The sequence below is a fragment of the Nannospalax galili genome, unplaced genomic scaffold, assembly GCF_000622305.1.
Source record: "Nannospalax galili isolate Female #2095 unplaced genomic scaffold, S.galili_v1.0 scaffold615, whole genome shotgun sequence".
NCBI lineage: Eukaryota > Metazoa > Chordata > Mammalia > Rodentia > Spalacidae > Nannospalax > Nannospalax galili.
In genome coordinates, this window is record NW_008336950.1 from 357,531 (window position 1) to 377,705 (window position 20,175).

At 45.8% G+C, this 20,175-nt stretch overlaps 1 protein-coding gene across 1 annotated transcript; it reads right to left on the minus strand.

Moving 5' to 3' along the window:
* Nucleotides 1-2,029: 2,029 nt before the first annotated feature.
* On the minus strand, nucleotides 2,030-19,495 carry Spty2d1 (SPT2 chromatin protein domain containing 1). The gene is made up of 5 exons (XM_017797795.2): nucleotides 19,249-19,495; nucleotides 8,108-8,222; nucleotides 5,786-7,321; nucleotides 3,590-3,758; nucleotides 2,030-2,182 (listed from the first exon to the last, which is right to left on the minus strand). The coding sequence occupies exons 1-5, from the start codon at nucleotides 19,306-19,308 to the stop codon at nucleotides 2,101-2,103; spliced, it is 1,962 nt and encodes a 653-aa protein (XP_017653284.1). The 5' UTR covers nucleotides 19,309-19,495; the 3' UTR covers nucleotides 2,030-2,100.
* Nucleotides 19,496-20,175: the final 680 nt, after the last annotated feature.

Below are 20,175 nucleotides of genomic sequence, written 5' to 3' on the forward strand. Positions count from 1 at the left end.
ATCCAGTTTCTGTGGTGCTGGGGATTGAACCCAGGGCTTCATGCATCCCAGGGAATCACTCTACCAACTGAGCTACATCCCCAGGCCTTGTTATAACAGACTCTGTCACCATAAAGGTCTGGCAAGCCTGGGTGAGGCCTTCCTGGTCCCATAATATCCCACTCGCCACTTAGCACACATTAGGTCCTAGGTCCCTGCTTCATGGCAAACAGGCATTAAGCCCTTTCTCATGGTTCATCCCTGAGAAGTCGGGGTTCAGACAGACAAGCTTGCTCAGGCCCAGGCTGAGTAAAGGCTTTTGAACAGCGCCAGCCAACAGTCCTCTCCTAGGGGGCACCCCAAACCCAGGAAAAGTCAGGAAGCATAATCTAAGCCTTACCAGGGCACCTGCAGATGCAGCTGTAATTAGCTGTCAATTTTAACCCAGCCAGCCTAGACCCCATCTCCCATGTCTAAAGGGAGCACCCAGTCTCCTCTGTCAGGCAGGGCTCTTAAGAAACTGTGCCCACCAAATCTCAGTGTCAGCATGACACAACACAGAGGAACAGGGACAGTGGGAGACAGGGAGGAGGAAGGAGCCACTTGTCCACCGTCCACCCCAGTAGCTCACCCATGAAACAGGTAGGACCAGGCAGAAACACTCCAAAAGCAAACACCCTGCCAGACTGTGAAAGGCCATGGAGAGCAGCTCTGATGGAGTCCCCTCCCCCTCTCCCCAGCTGTCTGTTCATTCTCCAGGGTACAGGGCACAGCACAGGTCTAAAGATGAACCTGGCAGGGCAGGAAAAGCAAGCTGAAGATGATCCAAGGGCCAACTCCAATCATTTGGCTGGGCTCCACGGAACGCTGTGTTGAGAAGGATTCTAAAGCCCAATCTAAGCTCATGAACACCATGAACAACTAGCCTGGTCTCTATAGGAATGGGGTGGGGCAGCACCTGTCTTGGATCCAAGGTCCTCCACTGCCAAACAGGAACTCAGGTCACTTCCTGACGCAGAATGACCCAGGCCTCTTGTGTCACACAACACACATTTTTGTGGTGCCCAGATGCGGGTCTTGGGCTGGGCCCTCATCACCCACATCCCTCCCTGAAGGGGCCAGGGTACCCAGACCTTGAGAGATGCCCCTAGTCCCCTCACCTTGGGCTGGAAGGACCCTCTGTGCTTGGTAGGTTCTGCCTCTGACACACACACACACACACTTTAAAATGGGTCACAGACCCAAATCAGAAAAAAATTAAATGCCTTAATATATTCCCATTTACAGTAATACATGTTTATCTCAAAAGCTTTTCTTTTTTAAAATTGTGTGTGTGTGTGCCAGGCACACAGAAGGCAGCAGCAAGTGATCTCTGTGAGTCTGAGGCCAGCCTGTTCTACATAGCAAGTGCCAGGCCACAAAGTAATCCTGTTTTACCTCTACCCCAGAAAGTCTCCTAAATTCACTACTGGACAGTCAAACAAGAACTAGGTGGAGGGAGTCAAATATCCTTCCACTGGGTCCCTGAGGCCAACAAAGTTACAGGTTCCAAGACTGAGATGAGTCTCAGGGGCAAAGGAAAACACACACACACACACCATTACAGGATCTAGGGAAGCCTCTAATTTTACTGTGCATCACACATGTGAGACACCAGAAGCACCTTGGAGACAGACTCTCGATCCCCACAATGCTTCAATGAGTAAAGCAGTGTAGTGTCATTTTACAGATGAGAATGTTTAGAAAGGCGAGAACTGTCTAAGGCTCTCACAGCTGACCAGCACCACAATCCCAGGAACTGTGCCCCAAAGCCCCACGTTCCAAACCCTGCAGCTATAGCAACGAGAAAGGCATCTTTTTATTTGTTATTATTTTATTTTATGTGTATGAGTGCATCGCCTGCATGTATGTGAGTGCACCTGTGTCGTGGAGGTCAGAAGAGGGCTTCGGATTCCCCTGGAACTGGAGTTAAGGACAATTCACAGCTGCCATATGGGTGCTGGGAATCGAACCCGGGTCCTCTGCAAGAGCAGTCAGTGCTCTTAACCGCTGAGCCATCTCTCCAGCCCTGGAAGAAGGAATTTTTAGGACACTTCTATGCCTGGCTGTCAAGCTCTGTGCTTACCTCTTCGCCTCTTCCTTCTGCTGTTCCTTCCAACTACTCTCCATGTAACGTAAGGCATAGTCACTTTCATCTTTATATCTGGTAAGAAATCAAAGTAGTAAAAAACTTCAATTTTCTAAAAGATCCGTATCTTCTCATTAACCCTCCCCTCCCCCCGCAAAGAGCAGCATCTTTACGAGGAAACACTTTGGGATGGCTCTTCCTTCTTCCTTGCTTGGTGAGAGTGAGGGTATAAGTGGGATTTTGTAGTAAAGAGACTTATAACATTACAAGGTAACTCTTCCTGAACCCAATGTTAACAAAGGCACCAAATCCAACAAGAATTCCCTACATCCCTCAGTTACATTTATTTAATTGTTGTTAAAATCCAATCACTCTCCTACCTCAGAGCCTCCTGAGCAGCTGACTACAGGCCACTGCTCCCAGCTGGGGCAGGTGAGAGCTGCAGATCTGACTTTTAATTTCGTTTTTCCTTCCATTCTACTAAATGTCTTCATTTAGATTTCAATAACCATTTCCTCATATGGCCTATCTTACCTATGGCTTCTAAGGAGCAGCAACTGCCGACCTGTTGGAGCTATTTAAGTCTAATTTATCTTACACATATGCTACCCCACTTAACTTTCCAAAGTGTTATTTAAAAAATGATTTCTTAAGTTTACCTAGCTTAAGAAACGTTAACCTGACCTTTCCTTTAGAAACCAAACTTTTGAACACACACTCTTACCTTGGGACTTTATGAAACAGACTTCAAAGAGGAGTAAGGTGGGGCCTGAGGACCTGCAGGTTTTTTTTTGGTCTTTTTGAAACAGGGTTTCCCTGTAGCCCCAGCTGGCCTAGAACTCACTATGTAGACCAGGCTGGCCTTGAACTCACAGAAATCCACCTGCCTTTGCCTCCCAAGTGCTGGGACAAAAGGCGTGTGCCACCACGCCGGGCCCAGGACCTGCAGCTTTAACAAGGTCTTGAGCACATAAATGATGGTGGTGGCCCCACGCTGCTGTCCAGGGTCCACACTCTTGGGTAGCAAACATTACACCCAAGAAAAGCAGGTGTCAGATCAGAACAACTTTCATGGTAGGTCTAAGTCAGCTTTCCAACAGTATTTATTTCTACTACAGGAAGGTCCACTCTCCTGAAACCTTGTATACATGCACACTATGAACTCACAAACTATTCTAAATTTAACAGAAGATAGTATATGCCTAAAACTAATCTACCACACAAGGTTTCTAAGTAAGTGTTATATTCAGTGCCTCTACTGCTGTTTTTCTTCTATAACATGAGCTATTCAAAATAAAATGTAGTACTCCCTGAGACAGAGGCAGGTGGATCTCTGTGAGATCAAGGCCAGCCTGGTCTACATAGTGAGTTCCAGGCCAGCTGGGGGCTACAGGAGACCCTGTCTCAAACAAAACCAAAACCAAAACAAACCCCAAACAACAACATAACATAGAAGCTATTTAGCTAAATCTTCAGCCTTACTTTTTTCGGTCATAGCCAAAGATTTCCCGAATGTGCTTAGATATTTCTTCCTGAGGTTCTCCTTCATCTTCAATAAAATCATCCATTTCGGAGTCGTATTCATCATCTTCTTCTTCTTCCAACTCTCGTGGCCTTCTGCAACCAGTACGGAAGGGAAGGCTTTGGGGACCTAAGTAAAGAAACCATTACGTATAAGAACATTTTAGCCTTGCCATGCTATCGCTGCTGGGTGTGGGATCCAAAAGGGAGCAGAGCTCTTGCTTATCTAAGCTGACTTGGTCTGTCCTGTCACATTTTCTAGCTTAGCAGTTACTCATACTTCCGGGATTTAAAAGATCAGTAACTTTTCTAAAACTGAAGATACAAACTGCCACAGAACCATTAACTTTAAATTCTACCTAAGACAAGATACCAAAGTGGTGCTGGAGAGATGACTCTGTGGTAAAGAGCACTGGCTACTGGCCCTGGGTTCACTACTCTTGCATAGGGCCTGGGTTCCCAGCACCCACAAGGTGGCTCACAATCCACTCTTAACTCCAGTTCCAGGGGCTCCAATCCCTCTTCTGGCCTCCATGGGCACCAGGTAGGCATATATGTATATAAACATACAAATATGCAGTCAAAATACTCATATACATAAAATAAATACAAAGACATAATTTCATCTAAAAATTCAAAGTCTTTCACATGCTGGCAATTTCAACTATTTGGGCTTGGGAGGCTGAGAAAGGAGCTTGAAAAAGGCCTAGTCAACATAGCAAGACTCAATCTAAAAAACAACAAAACCCTCAAACAGAGGAATTCCAAATGTAAGAGTCTCAGAATTATGCTTCTGCTTCTGAGTGCTACATTTTATTCTGAATAACTCAGAGATCTGCCTGCCTTTGCCTCCCTAGAGCTGGGATTAAAGGTGTATACCACCACACCTGGATTCTATTATCCTATTTTTGATGATTTGCCAAATGACTGATTAAAAACTGCAGAAATGAGCTGTGGAAGTAGCTCAGTGACTAGAGTGCTTGTCTAGCTTGTATCAAGTCCTAGGTTTCCATTCCAGCACTGCAGAAGACCAGAGTGGTGTACACTTGCAATCTTAGCACTCATGAGGCAGAGGCATGAGGAGCAGACAGTAAAGGTCACCTTCAGCTGTACAGCAAGTTCCAGGCCGACTTTGGGCTACATGAAACCTTGTCTCAAAAAACACCACCATCACCACACCACCACCCACTCCACAAAAGAAAAACCCCAAACAAAACTAAAAAGAACTCTGCAAAAGACAGGCCTTGATCGACCTTCTAGTCGAATAGAATAACCACCTTCTAGTCTTTGAAATTTAAAGCAAGGATTCTCATCGCTAGCGTCTTTCCATGTTCTGCAGGTTCCTAGCAAACACTTTTAACAAATGCCTACGTGGTGTGCAGTGACTAGGATCAGACATCTGGCAGATGTCATCTATAAACAGAACTTTGAGATAGATCCCCAAATCACCAGTGACAAGGATCTGATACTTTCCACTAGAAGGAGCAAACCACAGGGTAGTCTAAATAGCTCCTGGTACGTAAGTAATGTCTGACAGTCTGCTGAATGAAGAGTGGTGAAGGCTTCAAGCTTATAGTGACACCCTCACCTTTAAGACAAGTCTCTACATGTAAAACACTAATGTAGCCATTGAAGGCATGTATACAATCACCTTAGGTCACAAATCACAAAGCCAAGTTTACTGTATGTGTGAGGATATGTGTGTGTGTGTGTGTGTGTGTGTGTGTGTGTGTGTGTGAGAGAGAGAGAGAGAGAGAGAGAGAGAGAGAGAGACTATAGCAGACCCTAGATAAGCCTCTTTCTACTACCAGCATGAGAATATTAAAGGTGGAATAATATTAAAGGTGGAAGTGGCTACAATGTTTCTGTAAGCTAAGTACCTTTTCAAATTGCCTAGTGATAAAAATATACTTTTTAGAAGCTGGGCGTGGTGGTGCTCGCCTTTAGTCCCAGCACTTGGGAGGCAGAGGCAGGTGGATCTCTGTGAGTTTGAAGCCAACCTGGTCTACATAGTGAGTTCCCGGGTAGCTGGGGCTACCGGGGGACCCTGTCTCAAAAAGACAAAAAAAAAAAAAAAAAAAAAAAAGCCCCAAAACCAAAAAACAACCCAAAACCGCCCCCGCACCCCAAACTCTTTAGAATAAGGGTCAATTTTACCTTGAGTATATCTGCAGCCAGACAGGGGAGGCCTCATTCCATTCATCTGTCCATTGCTTGGTCGGCTAATAATATTCCTGGAAGAAATTGTTTCTGAGACAACAGTGCACTTGGGCTTTATGGGGGCGCCGGGACTATTAACTGTCCGCCCAGGGCCTAAGCTACTTATTGATCTTCGGAGACCTGAACTGACAGTTCGTCCAGCTGGAACTGAGCCACTTATGGATCTCTCAGGGCCACTGACTGGATATGCTGAAGGGCCTGAGCTGCTCACTGGTCGCTGAAGGTCACGTGGACTGCTTATAGGCCTCCCAGGGCCTCCAGAGCTGCCCACAGGTCTCCCAGAACCACTTGGGCCACTGATGGGTCTCCCAGGGCCACTTGAGTTACTTGCAGGGCGTCCAGGACCATTTGTGCCACTGCCTGTCCGTCCAGTGGGAAGTGAGACACTGTCTAGCTTTCTGACCCCACTGACTGATCGCTCAGATCCTGAGCTGGAGCTGCCATTCTGGTGTCTGGGAACAGTGCCAGAACTAAGTGTGGGCCGAGCTGTCCCTGGGCTGGGCCGCCCAGGGGCTGAGCTGGAGTTGCTGCCCAGTTGCTTGACACCTGGACTCTTAGGCTTGTTTTGTGAGAGACTGGTGGGCCCAGGCTTGGAATGGCTAGGATGAGAAGGAAGAGACTTTTTGGCTTTGTGCTCAGAAGCAGATTTCTGAGTCCCACTAGCAAAAGTCTTTGGGACACTAGGTGAATAGGTGTTAGGGTGAGGCCTTCCAGCCCCATTGAGAACAGGTCTGTGGTGACCCTCCCGAAGGGAGGGCTGGGAGCTGCTGACAGACCCTGCCTTGGTCCTCTCTCCCGGCACTGATCTGGATGCAGACAAAGCCAAGTGTTTCTCACTGGCTGTACTAGGTCCGGATTTCTTCTCAGCCTGAGGAGAGGACATCCCCTTCAAAGAAGGACGCTTGTCGCCAGGACGCCTGCTAGGTTTTGTGCCCACGCCTTCTTTATGAGCGGGTGCCCTTTGGGACACAGATGGAGGTAGTTTTGCATCTGTTTCAGGTTTCTTTTTCCTATGCTTTCGTTCAAGAAATTCTCGCTCCCGAAGTTCCTCCGCAGTCATAGGCCGCTCTTCGGCTTTTTTCACGACCTTGATCTCCACTGGTTCAAACTGCTTCTTCTCAGCTAGCCTCAGTAAATCCGTGAAGTTCATGGGGGGTGGGGCACTTCTGAGGGAGACCTTTGGTTTGCTTTCAACTTTGGGAGGTTCCTGCTCTTCCTCATCCTCCTGTTCTGACTCTGCTTGGTTGTACTCAAAGAATTCCTCCTCCTCTTCCACCTCGTACTCCTGGTCTGTTCCCTGGCTGGGGTGGCTTTCCATGGCCTGCCTCTTCTTTGACTTTTCCTCAACAGGAATCCCGTCATAACCATGGAAATTGTCTTTTGTCCTCTTGGCCATGGCTCTTGCTTTCTTGTCATGTTTGAGCTCAATTCGCTTTTTCACTAGTTCCTCTTTCCTCCTCTTCTCTTCTAAGGCTGAAAGGAGCAGAACAAGGGCATGTTGTAACATTGAAAGACAGCAGATTGCGCCTCCCAAATTAGGAGGTGGCCAAAACACAAATACTCAAGTTCTAATCTCAAGAGATCGAGGAGTCAAATGAGGAAGTCATCTGAACAGAGCAACTGTTTTTACTCAAGTGGGTCATATATACCTTTTTCTATATGAATAAGCAAGAGACTTGGTTTTTCCTTTAAATGTAAAAAATGGCTCATAACTACAGCAAGTTAAGGGGGTATCTGCCCCCATTGAATAATAGAGAATGAACACCCTAACAATGTCAAGATCAAGGTTAAAGAATGGAGCTCTTACTGACATTTGTTATGGTCAGCTACACCTGGCTTCTTTGCCCCTTCCCCTCCAAGAGTGTCCAGGCTGGCCTGAAGCTCCTGGAGTCAAACAATCATCTTGCCTCTGCAGCTGAGGAGCTAGACGACAGACACTTGTCACTATGCCCAGCTCCACAAGCCCAGGGGAGTAGACTGGGGGAAGACAAAAAGAAAACTATACAAATAGCAACCCCCCCATATACATACAGAACATGTTAACCTAGACATACATACACACTTGCAGTCCCCAAATCTATTAGCCTACCATGTTTTCACAAATATCCACTGAGTACTAACTGGATGTGATGAAAGACTTTGACCTCTGTGGGCACTGCATGACATGGGTGCACTTACCTACAACATGCATACACATAAAATTAAATAATAATAATAATAAATTTTTAAAAAATCGAGAAAAAAAGCTGTCTCACGTACCTTTTCGTCTAAGCTCCTCCTCTTTCCTTCGAAGAAAAGCTTGTACGGCTGCTGACTGGACACCTTTAACTTTTGGGTCTTTCTTGGGAGGCCCCACTGCCAAACTATACCTTTTCTAAAAAATGAAAACAGAATAAAAGCTATAAGCAATTCAACTTTAAAGCTCAGTGGTACAGTGCTTGCCTAGCATGTATGAGGCTCTGGTTTAATGCCAAGAACTGCAGAAAACGAAGGTGGAAAAGGAGGAAGGACAGAAAAAAGGGAGCTGAGAGGGAGGAAAGGGGGGAAGAAGAAAGGGAAAGAAAAAGAACCTAAACACAGGGCTCAGCTCTCTGTGCTCTTAGCTCCACACACTACATTTGCCACACGATCTCTTCAGGCAGGTTTCACATTGCCAGAAGTGCGATACACTTGGGCACAGATGGCATTTCTTTGGGCTTCAGTTTTTAAGTAACTGCATAGGGGAAATGGATAAAATGGGAATAATGATAATTTGAACCATGAAAAGAACGTATTTCCATTTCCTGTCTATAACTAAAGAAGTGTGATAAATGGAGCTAATGCTCAAACCAGGGATGATTTACATCTAGGACCGGTCCACATCAATTTAAGGGCGAGGAACTTTTTTCTCCTTAAAGTGCTGGGAAGAAAGCCAGGGCCTCACTCGTGCTAGGTACTCTACTACTGAGCTAGACTCCAGCCCTGAAAATAAGCCTCTTAAAGCATCCCCCATTTTATGTTTTGTGAGGTGGACACCGTTCTTTTTAAACCTGTGCCCGACAGCATTCTTACTAGCCAATCTATGTCTGTGCTAGTAGTCAAAGAACAGTAATCTCTGAGAAAAAAGTGAGCAATTTAAAAATCCCAAATGCCTTCCCATCCTGTGTATGAAATCCTTGGAGAAAAGCCAGAGGATCTGTGCTTTCCTTCAGGGCTGCCAAACACAATGTATCTTGAAACAGGCTCAAATTCCAACTGAATTCGTCTACCAATCAAGCAGCTAGCCAAGGAGCAAGGAGGAGGGCCCTAATCTAACCTGAAAATCCTGCATGACAGCAGTGCTGATGACTGACCCATTCCTGACAGGAATCCCAAGGCAGCCCCCCACCCCCCATCATCCTGGCTCAAACACAATCCAATCCTTTAGTTTGTCCACATCTTTGCACTCAACTGTAGGCTTCCCCTCCAGAAATACCACCATTAATATAACTGATTCAAGTTTGTGAAGACACAGCCTCATAGGCAGCCCCACATACTAGCTCCCCTCCATCCCACCAGGATATTTGGAAGAGGAACACTGAATTGTTGTTGCCAAAATATTTTCTAATCTGTGTAGGTGCGCGTGCATGCACGCACACACAAGTTTAGAGATGTAGCTCAAGGGTAGAGCACTTGCCTAGCATGTACAAGGGCCTGGATATGGTTCCCCAGCACTGCAAATAAGTATATGCAAACATGCATTGGTGTTAGTATTTAAAACAGGCCTGGCTTACTATCTATATACCACAGCACCGAGCGCCACATCACCTTAGTGATTCTTGTAGACACCCTTTGTCCTAGCTTGGTGGTTCAGGAGGGAGGGTCAGAGCTGAGGGCTGGCTGCCCAGGAGCCCAGGTTCTTCCCAGAGGTGAACAGAGATGAAGGCCCAGGGATGAAGGAAGCAAAAACTTGGCATTTATTGAAGCAGAAAGTAGTGAGCAAGGAGCAGAAAGCCTCCTTTGGGAAGGGTGGGGTCTCCAGAGCTCATCGGCTGCCAAGCAGTCTCTGCACTGTTCTTTCTAGGGCCCTTAGGTCCTTCCTTCCTTTCCCCTCCCCACACTTCATCCCCATGGTTCCAACACAGTGATAACTAAGACAAATGGTCTTGTCAGGCAGTCTTATTTGGTGGGTGGTCTTGTTAGACAAATTCCAGCCTTTATGTGGGAATGTTACCTCTCTTTCTCCCTTCAACCTTTCCTGAATGCCCTGCCCCTAGCTATTGAACACCGGGACTCCAAGAAATAGGAACTGGGGTGTGACTGACAGAAGAGCTGCCCTTCACTGACTACTGGTACCCCAAACGGAAAAGGTGCCAGTGGGGTGTAGCTGAATGCAGTGTTTACAGAGCTTTGGGGCACCTGCATGCCACCTCTGTGAAGTCTTGTCTTTTCAACATTACTGACTTACTGTTTAAGACAGGGTCTTGCTTGAGCTGGTGAGATGGCTCAGTGGTTAAGAGAACTCACTGCTCTTGTAGAAGACCTGGGTTTGGTTCCCAGCACCCACATGGTAGCTAACAGTTCCAGGGCCTCTTCTGGCCTCTGTGAGCATTGCATACACGTGGCACACTTATATACACACAGGCGAAATGCTTATATACATAAAATAAGTAAGTTAAATTTAAAGAAAAATAGGGGCGAGATGGTTAAGAGCACTAGTTGCTCTTTCAGAGGAACCGGGTTCAATTCCCAGCACTCACATAGCAGCTAACAACCATCCTTAACTCCAGTTCCAGGGGATCTGACGCCCTCTCCTGACCCCTGCAGGCATTGTATGACATGGGTGCACTTAACATACATGCAGGCCAAACATTGATACCCATAAAATAAAAGTGCTGGCCCTCCAATTAGTTTACGGCCTTTAGGAACAGGTCTTCTGAGGTGAAAGTATGGCCTGCCCCCCATAAGTAATTCCCTCACATCAATCCTACTGATTCTGTTTCTTTGGAGACCACTGAGGGATAGAACAGGCTCTTGTAGTTAGTCTGCTATTGAACATGATGATTTTCAAGGCCCGTGTGGCATTTGTCAGTATCTCATTCCTTTAATGACTGTATAGTATTCCACAGTGTGGATATACAACACAGGTTACCTATCTATTCACCAGCTGGCCATTTGGATTGTTTCTGCTTTTTGGCTGTCATAAATAATGATGCTGTGCCATTTGTGTGTAGTTTGGGGTGGAAGAATGCTTAAATTTCTCTTGGATAGTATCTGATCATAGACCTTAACAAGCAAGGCCAAAAAAATACACTTTGATGAAAGATTTCCACAGCCTCATGGGTGGTCTAGTAGAGAATGATGTTTTTTTAAGAAGCGGGAGGCTGAGAGTACTCTGCACTTCCCGTGTCGGACGGTCAGATGCAGCTCCAGCAGCAGCACATCACGATGTACCATCAATTCTGAATCTGAGTCAAGGCACCAGGTGGCTTCATTGTTTGGGCTCTACGAAAAGCAGCTGGACAAGAGTTTCTTTTATCCTAAGCATATCCATCCTATTATCCTACAAGCCAGCCCAGTCATTCTGCTGGGCCCCATGAAAGATCCACAATGGTGGCGCTTATGCCATTTAATACAGTACCAGAGATTTTGCCAATACTTGTAATCCTAAAGCCAAATGTTTCTTTGCATTGAAACTATCCTGTCAAGACCAGATTAAGGAAAGTGTGCAGTCTGAAAATGCATGCACTGGGCGTTCGGTTAGAACCATCATGCAAGCTCCTCCCCGAAAGCTGCTCTTTACTCAAAAGAAATCATACTGTTGTACTGTAAAGACATAAGTTTCTTGATGATTTTACACCAATCATTATCAGCTGGAATTAGGAGTCAGGAATAGTCAAAGAAGGCACTTTAACTTTAATAAATACCACAGTTTTAAACATCTTCTCAGGATATTAAGCTGGGGAATGAATGCAGGAAAACAACTGTCTGCTTTAAGCCATCTCAGCTGGGTGGCTAAGAAGGTAACAGGCGTCAACACCAGAGCTGTCCTGCCGGCCATGCAGTTACTTGCACAAATTTACTGTTACTGGGTTTATAAAAACACATTCGACCGGGTGTGGTGGTGCACACCTGTAGTTCTAGCACTTGGGAGGTAGAGGCAGGCGGATCTCTGTGAGTTCAAGGCCAGTCTGGTCTACATAGTGAGTCCCAGGACAGCTGGGGCCACAGGGAGACCCTGCTTCAAAAAAGACCAAACAAACCCCACATCCGATTAGGGCTGGGGGTGCAGCTCAGTGGTAGAGCCTGGCATGCTGGAGGCCCTTGGTTCAATCCCCAGTGCGTCATCAAAATCTAATTATAACATTGTATGACATCAAATGGGTATTCCTTTGTTAGAAATGGCCTAGAAAGGATAACTAGGTTGCACGGGAACACACTTTGTAGCCAAGCTCATGTTAGAAGCCAGGTCTACGAGAATCCAGGTCTGGATCAGGTCCAGATACCTTTTCACTACAGTACACTTCGCTTTTGATTTGGCACCAACACTTTCCTTGCAGCTTGCACCTCAATCCTAAATGACATTCTGTAATCACCACCTGTGTGGTGATGTCTTCCCTCAGTCAGGTCTACAACCGAACTTCCCATCTTCTCTGAGTGGCCATGCTGACACTCCAAAAGGCTTTCAAAACCCCTGTCCACCAGGTTCCCATTGCAGTACCAACCAGGCCTGAGGCTGCTTACCATGAGATGCAGGGGGGCACAATTAGAGTGGGATGATCCTGGTCCACCAGTTTCTAAATGCTGTTGTTTTGGCCTTTGTATTTCTCTCCCATCAGACTTTATTATATAATGAGAATGTCTTAATCTCAACACTGTCATAGACTGAAGCTCTCTGTTAAGTAAGTGCTGGGTGAGGAGCTGGAGTTCCGACGTCCATTCCCTCCTTCAAGGAGGGGTCTGCTGGATTAGAGTCTGCCCTACTACAGTCAGCCCTATCACTTACTGGCTGTATGGCCTTGGGGAAGTTTCTTTACTTCTCCGGCCCTCAGTTTCCTCGTGTAAAATAATCTCCTTTATATGCTCCTTATCGTGATTAAATTAACACAGAAAGTGCTTAGAACAAGGCCTGCCACAGAGTAAGCACAATAAATGTTAATGCTATTTTATCAGTATTTAGAAAGAAATCCCTGTGGGGCTAGGGTAAGCAGTAGTTTCTCAATGACCTTCTCCCTCTGAACACTGGTTCAGAGGTGCTGCTCTATGCTAGAGAGCCATTGCGGTCTCAGACAGCAGTAAGATCTCAGTGGAAGGACAGGGTGTAAACCGTTAGAGATTGAATGTTACCCACAAGAAAAAAGTATCCTACAAAACCTCTCATTAGCCCATACTGTTCTTCAAAAGGAACCTTTACAATCTAGCATTCAGGAGGCAGAGGCAGGCAGATCTCTATGAATTCCATGCCAGCTAGGGCTATTATAAAATTGTAGGCTTCTTTTGAATACATAGAGCAAAGAACCTACCATTTTTGTATCCAGACCACTTCAAGTTAAATTAGGCTGAGGATGTAGCCCAAGGACAGAGTACACATTTAGCAATACACAAAGCCCTGGTTTTAATTTCCAGCACCCCAACAAAGAACTCAAACAACAACAAAAACCCAACAAGGTAACATCACAGAATCTACTTGTCCCCTGAAGACATCAGTTTGCCATCCCAGTGAGTTTCAGGGTCCATTTTTAGTATCTAAGGCTCTCATCCTTCAAGTACTAGAGACCCTAAGTGCTTACACATCTGGTACCAAGTGAAGGCTGTTGAGTTTGCCATCCCAGTGAGTTTCAGGGTCCATTTTCAGCAGGTGTGGTTCCTACCCTCCAGTTACTAGAGATCCTAGATCCTTACACATCTGGTACCAAGTGAAGGCTTGGTTTTTGGTTTGGGAGAGGTGGTTCACACCAGAGCCCCAGTGTGTTGTCTGGATGATTTTCAGTCTGAGAGAAAGACCTTGTAACTTGTCTCATGGCCACAGATTACTGCTACAAGAAACTTAGAATCTATATTCTAAGCTGTACTAGTCTACCAAAACAACTACTTTGTTTTTTGTTATTGAAGTTCAGGGAGGAAAAATGAAGTACAAGGTTACCAAAAATCTCTTTTATTTTTTTAATTTTTAATTTTGAGACAGGGTCTCACTATGCCTGGAACACCCATGAAGATCAGGCTGGCCTCCAATTCAGAGATCTGTCTGCTTCTGTCTTAAATGATGAATTAAGCCATGTGCCACTACACCTGGCTCTTCTTTAAATAAAAGAGAGCTAATGACAATGACTGGTTGCATCACCCTGATCAGTTGTTATTTTTGTATTCAGAATTCCATTGGGAAGCAACAGCGTGCCTAAAATTTCTAGGCATGATGCAATCGGTTTAACTAAATTATGAAGACTCATAATTATGAAGACTCATAATCTCATTACAAGTAAGGATTAGGAAATGTTAGTATAAATTAGACATTCTTAATCTGAAAATACCAAATCCAAAACACTGTAAGGGAGGTAGGCATAGTTCAGTACTCCCATCTGGGCTTGGGTCATGCACCTGTAACAATGCATTTGGCAGCCTGGTTCTTTTACCTGTGTGCACTATGCTCCCTCTTCAAACAATGGACCTAGTAACCAGAACTCTCTGACCCACCCAGTGCATGGGCTACAGTCTCCCATCTCTGAGCAATGGTGTAAAGTTTCCCTAACCCTGGTAACAATCAACTTTAGAGTTTCTATTCAAGTAACAGGGTATATAAAAGGGACAATCTGGCCTGAGTTGGTTTGGGGTATGTGAGCAGTAAAACTGTGCCCTCTAGTAACCTTTTAAGGAGAATACCATTTACCATCTTGCATCTATGCAAAATCGGGTGTGCCTATGATTAGAACCAGGTACACTGGGGCTGGAGAGATGGCTCAGCAGTTAAGAACATTGGTTGTTCTTGTAGAAGACCCGGGTTCGAATCCCAGCACCCACATGGCAGCTAACAACTGTCCGTAACCCCAGTCCCAGGGGATCTGACAGCCTCTTCTGACCTCCGAGGGCACTGCACGACACGGGTGCACTTACCTACATGCAGGCAACACATGAGTACACATGAAATGAAAATAAGAAATAAAATAAAAAAAATTTTTTTAATTAGGTACATTATGAAAAGGGACATGGACCGTAGAGAATTGATTATATAATCTAATCTATCAATCAAAATACAGAACTAACCAAACTACCTTTAGGAACAAGCTCCTCCTTCCCTTAGACCCTAGGCTACCCTGGGGCTCTGAGTAGCTTCACTCCTTTGATCCCAATCTTGGTGTATCCTTCTTTAATCAGTACTATCAAATAAAATTATCTTGCAAATCTATGTGAGCTCTTATTGCCAATTCTTTGAGTAAGAGACTAATAATCTGAAAACATTTCTTTCAACTCCATACCACGAGTCAAAATCAACACACAGGCACTCTAAAAACTTTATATTAAAAAGTACCTTCAAGCTGTGGTTACTTGCACAAGACCAGTACAAGATTCCACCAACTTTAACAAGAGCCCATCAACATTAATCAACAACATCATGGGTGGGGAAGGGACTATGTAGCTCTACCCTTCCCTAGGTAGGAGGTAAGGCTGGAGAAAGGAAGGCATTTCTTCAGTAGTACGGTCACTGCTAAACTGCCCATGCTTTCCCATGCTCATGCAAGCAACCCTAAGTAGATTCAGTGGGTCTTTGCCAGTGGTGACGACCTCCCTCTAAGAACATGACTCTTGCAAAGGATCTCCATCCCTCTCCAGAAGAGAAGAGGAAACACAAGACAGTTCATGGATGTGAAGTGCCCAGGATGCTAGAAAACCACCATGGTCTTCAGCCATGCACAGTCTTATGTGTTGGCTGCTCCACTGTCCTGTCAGCCTACAGGCTTTTGAAAAAGCAAGGCTTACAGAAGGATGTTCCTTCCACTAAAAGTACTCTGAATCAAGACCATCCCAATAAACACATTTTGATGAAAACAAAACAAAACAGGCTCTGTCACCAAAAAAAAGTCATGAATGTGGAAGAGGGCCTTTTGGGAAGAAGGGGCTCAGTAGGAGCCAGAGGTGGTGAGTGAGGGTGAAATGACTAGTTAATTATATACATGTATGAAACTGTCAAAGGATAAAAATTGAAGAAGGGCTGGGTGTGGTGGCACGTATCTTTAATCCCAGCACTCAGGAAGCAGAGATAAGCTCTGTTAAGATGGAGGCCAGCATGGTCTACATAGTGAATTCTAAGCCAGCTGGGGCAACAGGGAGACCCTGTCTCAAAAAGGGGGGAAAAGGTATCAGGCTGGAGAGATGACTCAGTGGTTAAGAGTACTGATTGCTCTTGCAGAGGACCAGGTTTGATTCTCACCACCCACATGACGGCTAATAACTGTCCACAACTCCAGTTCCTGGGGATCTGATACCTTCTTCTGACATACGTGGGTATTACACGACATGGGTGCACTTACATGCAGGCAACACACTCAAACACATAAAATAAAAATAATAAAGTTTAAAAAAGGAAGTATCTTTAGACTATGTAACCTGTTATGTTTAATATAAACAATTATATATGATGAAACACATGAATTTTGTGTTCAGACCTGGCTCCTGTCACAATATCTCATTAAATCATAAAACCTGAAAAAAAAAATCTGAGCTGCAAAACACTTCTGGTCCCTATTACTTCAGATAAGGGAAGTGAAACTTAAAGCTCTTAAGCCAGATATAATAGATACTTTTTCAAAGAGGCCAACTGGTTGCATAGGTGTTTTAGACTTTAATTTCTTGGGTTTTCATCTAATCAAAGACTAAAATCTGAGTGTAGACTCTAGGACCCAAGGGGAAGATGAGCAGAGGTGGCTGAAAGGACCAAGCATTACAAAGGGAGGCTGTCAGCTACTGCAAAGCCTCTGTGATTCAGTAATCAATCAGGCTGCATGTGCACGGCACACAGGCTGTGCTGTTTACTGAAGTACTTCTTGACACGGATTATATTTAGTTAGTTAGGGACAGGGCTGGCCTGGAATTACTAACTAGTCAAAGATGACCTTGAACTCCTGATCCTCCTGCCACTGCTTCCCAAGTGCTGGGACTACAGGCCTTCAGTGGCCTCCTGCAGGCTGGAGCAGTAACTTGGTGGCAGTTAATAAGGATACTTGTTTTACAGTAATTTGTTACACTGCAATCTATCAAAAATCTAAATACAGTAAACAGAGAATTTGGAGATATATTTTATTTCTTTAGAAATATTAAAAGGGGGTAGGAGGTGCGGCTCAGAAATTAAGAGCTCAGTGGTAGAACACCTGCCTTACATGTGAGAGGCCCTAGTCTCAATCCCTAGCACTGAAAAACCAATATGAACAAGTTTATACACATATGAAACACAACTTTTTTTTTTTTTGGTCTGAGACAGGGATGTGTTAATACTTTGTTTCTAAGGGCTCAAATTATTTTGAGCTGATAAAATGAAATTAAAGTGGATAGATCAGTTAGAGCAAAATCGTGGATTAAATATAATAGGGGCCAGAGAGACGGCTTAGCAGTTAAGAGCACTGGCTACTCTTGCGGTTGGGTTGGGTTTCCAGGATCCACTGGGCATCTAACAACGATCCGTAACTCTAGTTCCAGGAGATCTGATGCCCTCTTCTGGACTCTGAGGGCACTGCACGACACAGGTGCACTTAAAACACACTGGGGGAAAAAGAATCAGACCTTCCACAAGGTTTTTCCTTTAATGCTATTTAGTTTGTTTTATTCCTCAAAAGTTTCTGACTTTCATTCTATGTAAAAATATAAGGAAATTAATGATGCAAATTGAATCAAACTTCTAGAGTTAGTAGTTTTGGGGGGTGGGCAGAGGAAGTATTCATAAAATGCATGCCTATTTTTCAACTATTAAATTTTACATTACTTCACCAATTTACCTTTTCTTCACTTCCTGTTAGTACAATTAGAGACACGTGGATAATACACATACTCTGAAATATTATGTATTTAAAATTTTCTGCTCTAGGATTACCTGCTTTTCTTCCAGCAGCAACTGGCTCTTGAGAGAAAAAATAACGGGATTCAGATTCTTCAACAAGAACAATTTTAGTATCAAAGCTAGTATTATCTACTTTCTGACATCTCTTTGAAACTGAAGATCTAACATGAAATACAGACTAAATGATGCAAAATAAACGGTTATTAGAACCAACACTACCTAGACTAGAAAATTCACAAAGTATTTCTGTTGTCCAAAGTTTCAAAACAGCTTCAACAAGCGGGGCTTGTGAGCTGTGGCTTAGGGGAACAATTATTCTGAGTGATTATTATCAAGATGGAAGATGACGATTTTTTTTTGTGTGTGTATAAACAGATATAACTAATTTTACTCATTATTTTCAGATCAATATATTCGAAAGAGTAAAAAGACTTGTTCGGATTTGACAAGAAAAGTGGAAGGAGAGAAAAAAATACTGCAACAGATAACTAGGAAATGTGGAATGAAAGCGAGACCTCAAATTTCAGCTGAACGGACTTTGGGAGAGAGGTGTTTTGAGTTGGGACAGCTCACTGAACCAACCGCAGGTATCACAATGCGATTTATCTGCTTACAGTTGTGCTTGTGGGTACCATAAGATCCAGAAATGATTCATTTATGCAAAACAGCTATAACCCCAGAAACCAGATGCTCTATCATTTCAAGCACTTAGCCTTTAAGCCTTATACCGCTCTGAGAATATCGGCGAACTCACTGTTCGCAAACGGGGTCTAGGTTTCCAAGATTAAAACCTGGAAGGCCACAAGTACGCCCTCCCCTCTCGCACCGGGGAGCGACCCCAGGGCCTCACCCGCGTTAGGCAAATTACTGGCTCTTCCGCTGAGCCACACCTGCAGCCCACACGATCTCACTCCAGATGACCGAGGATTTCCTGGAATCTGATTAAGTTCCCTCCTCAACATAAAACCCAGTACCCTCTCGGCAGGTGATTACATCTTTGGCTTAGTGGGTGGGGCCAGGAGTCGGAGAACCTTCCTAGAAATCACTAAACCCTGACGTGAGGGTTGGTATCAAAGCAGCCCAAAAGGACCCCAAAGGACACCAGGCGTCATCCTTAAAGCCTCCCCGCTCCCCGTCAGTTCGGGTGAAGTCTACTCCAGTCCAGGACAGGCGCTCGGAGCGCTGGACTGCACTCTGCGCTCACTTCGCACAAATCGTATCCCCCCGCCAACCCCCGAACCGCCAGGTCCACCCTGCGGGGCAGCCGAGACCAGCCCGAGCCGGCACGAAGTCGGGAACCCGACCAGTCCAGTCCGTCCTCTGCCCCGCGCCCACTTGCAAGCTGCACCCGTCACATCCCACTGGGCTCAGGGAGCGCTGCCGCCCCCCGGCTACTCACCGGGACGCTGTTGACGCCTTGTCCTTTGGAAGCGATCAGCAGGATTTCCCTGAAGTCCATGGTGGCTGGGCCGGGGGCTCGGGACGCAGCGGAAGCGAATGTGGCCGCGCGCCCGGCTCCGAAGCGGCCTCCCCGGCCGCCGAGCTCCCGCCGCCCCCTCAGCCGCCCCCCTGCGCGGCACTTCCGGGGCCTCCCGATGCAGCGCGCGGCCCCTGCGCGTCAGTCTCCTATATATGCTCGGCGCCACGGCCGCGCAGGCTCGCCTTGCGCAACTTCCGCTTTCGGGAGTGAGACGCGTCAAACGTGCTACGTGGCTGTTGGCGTCGGCTTAAGGGGCGGGGCTAAGACAGCCAACCAATCAGCTGCGGCCCGGCAGGCTGGAGGCGTGGCCGAGGAGGAGCGCTCCTCCCTCGACGACGCTAGGCCGGTGACCGCGGTAGTTCGTGTGAGAGTCGGTGGGGAAGGGCTGGGTGTGTCGGGGTGTCGGGGTCCTGCTTGGGTGCCCACGTCCTAAACGGCCTGGTGGCTCGAGACTGCGGTTGCAGGTTTCTAGGCGCCAGAGAAGCTGCGCAGGCGCTCATGGCACCGTGTGGTCTGGTTTACTCAGTATTCGTCCCTTCTTAGTCGAGGTGCTCACGGAGTGTACACAGAGCCAGGCCCCTGTTGCCTTTGCTGTTCACAAGTGCTTATGCCCAGGGCATGAGTGAAGACATCAGTCACCTACCCAGCCGGCCTGGACTAATGCGCTAGTGAACACACACGCATGGCTGTCATTTCGAAAAGGAAAACAAATTATTAAGGAAAAAAAAAAACCCTAAAATTAAAAAAAAACAAAAAACAAAACAGCCCAGCCGCAGGGCGTGGTGGCACTCGGGAGACGGAGACAGGTGTATCTCTGTGAGATTGAGGCTAGCCTCGTCTGCATAG

What these genes read in the sequence shown, in the direction of transcription:
- Spty2d1 (XM_017797795.2), bottom strand. Translation starts at nt 19,308, where the DNA reads ATGGACTTCAGGGAAATCCTGCTGATCGCTTCCAAAGGACAAGGCGTC. An exon ending in TGGCTGCAGATATACTCAAG is followed by an intron (nt 3,759 to 5,785) that starts GTAAAATTGACC and finishes TTCTTTACTTAG; the next exon opens with GTCCCCAAAGCCTTCCCTTC. An exon ending in TTTGGCTATGACCGAAAAAA is followed by an intron (nt 2,183 to 3,589) that starts GTAAGGCTGAAG and finishes ATTTCTTACCAG; the next exon opens with ATATAAAGATGAAAGTGACT.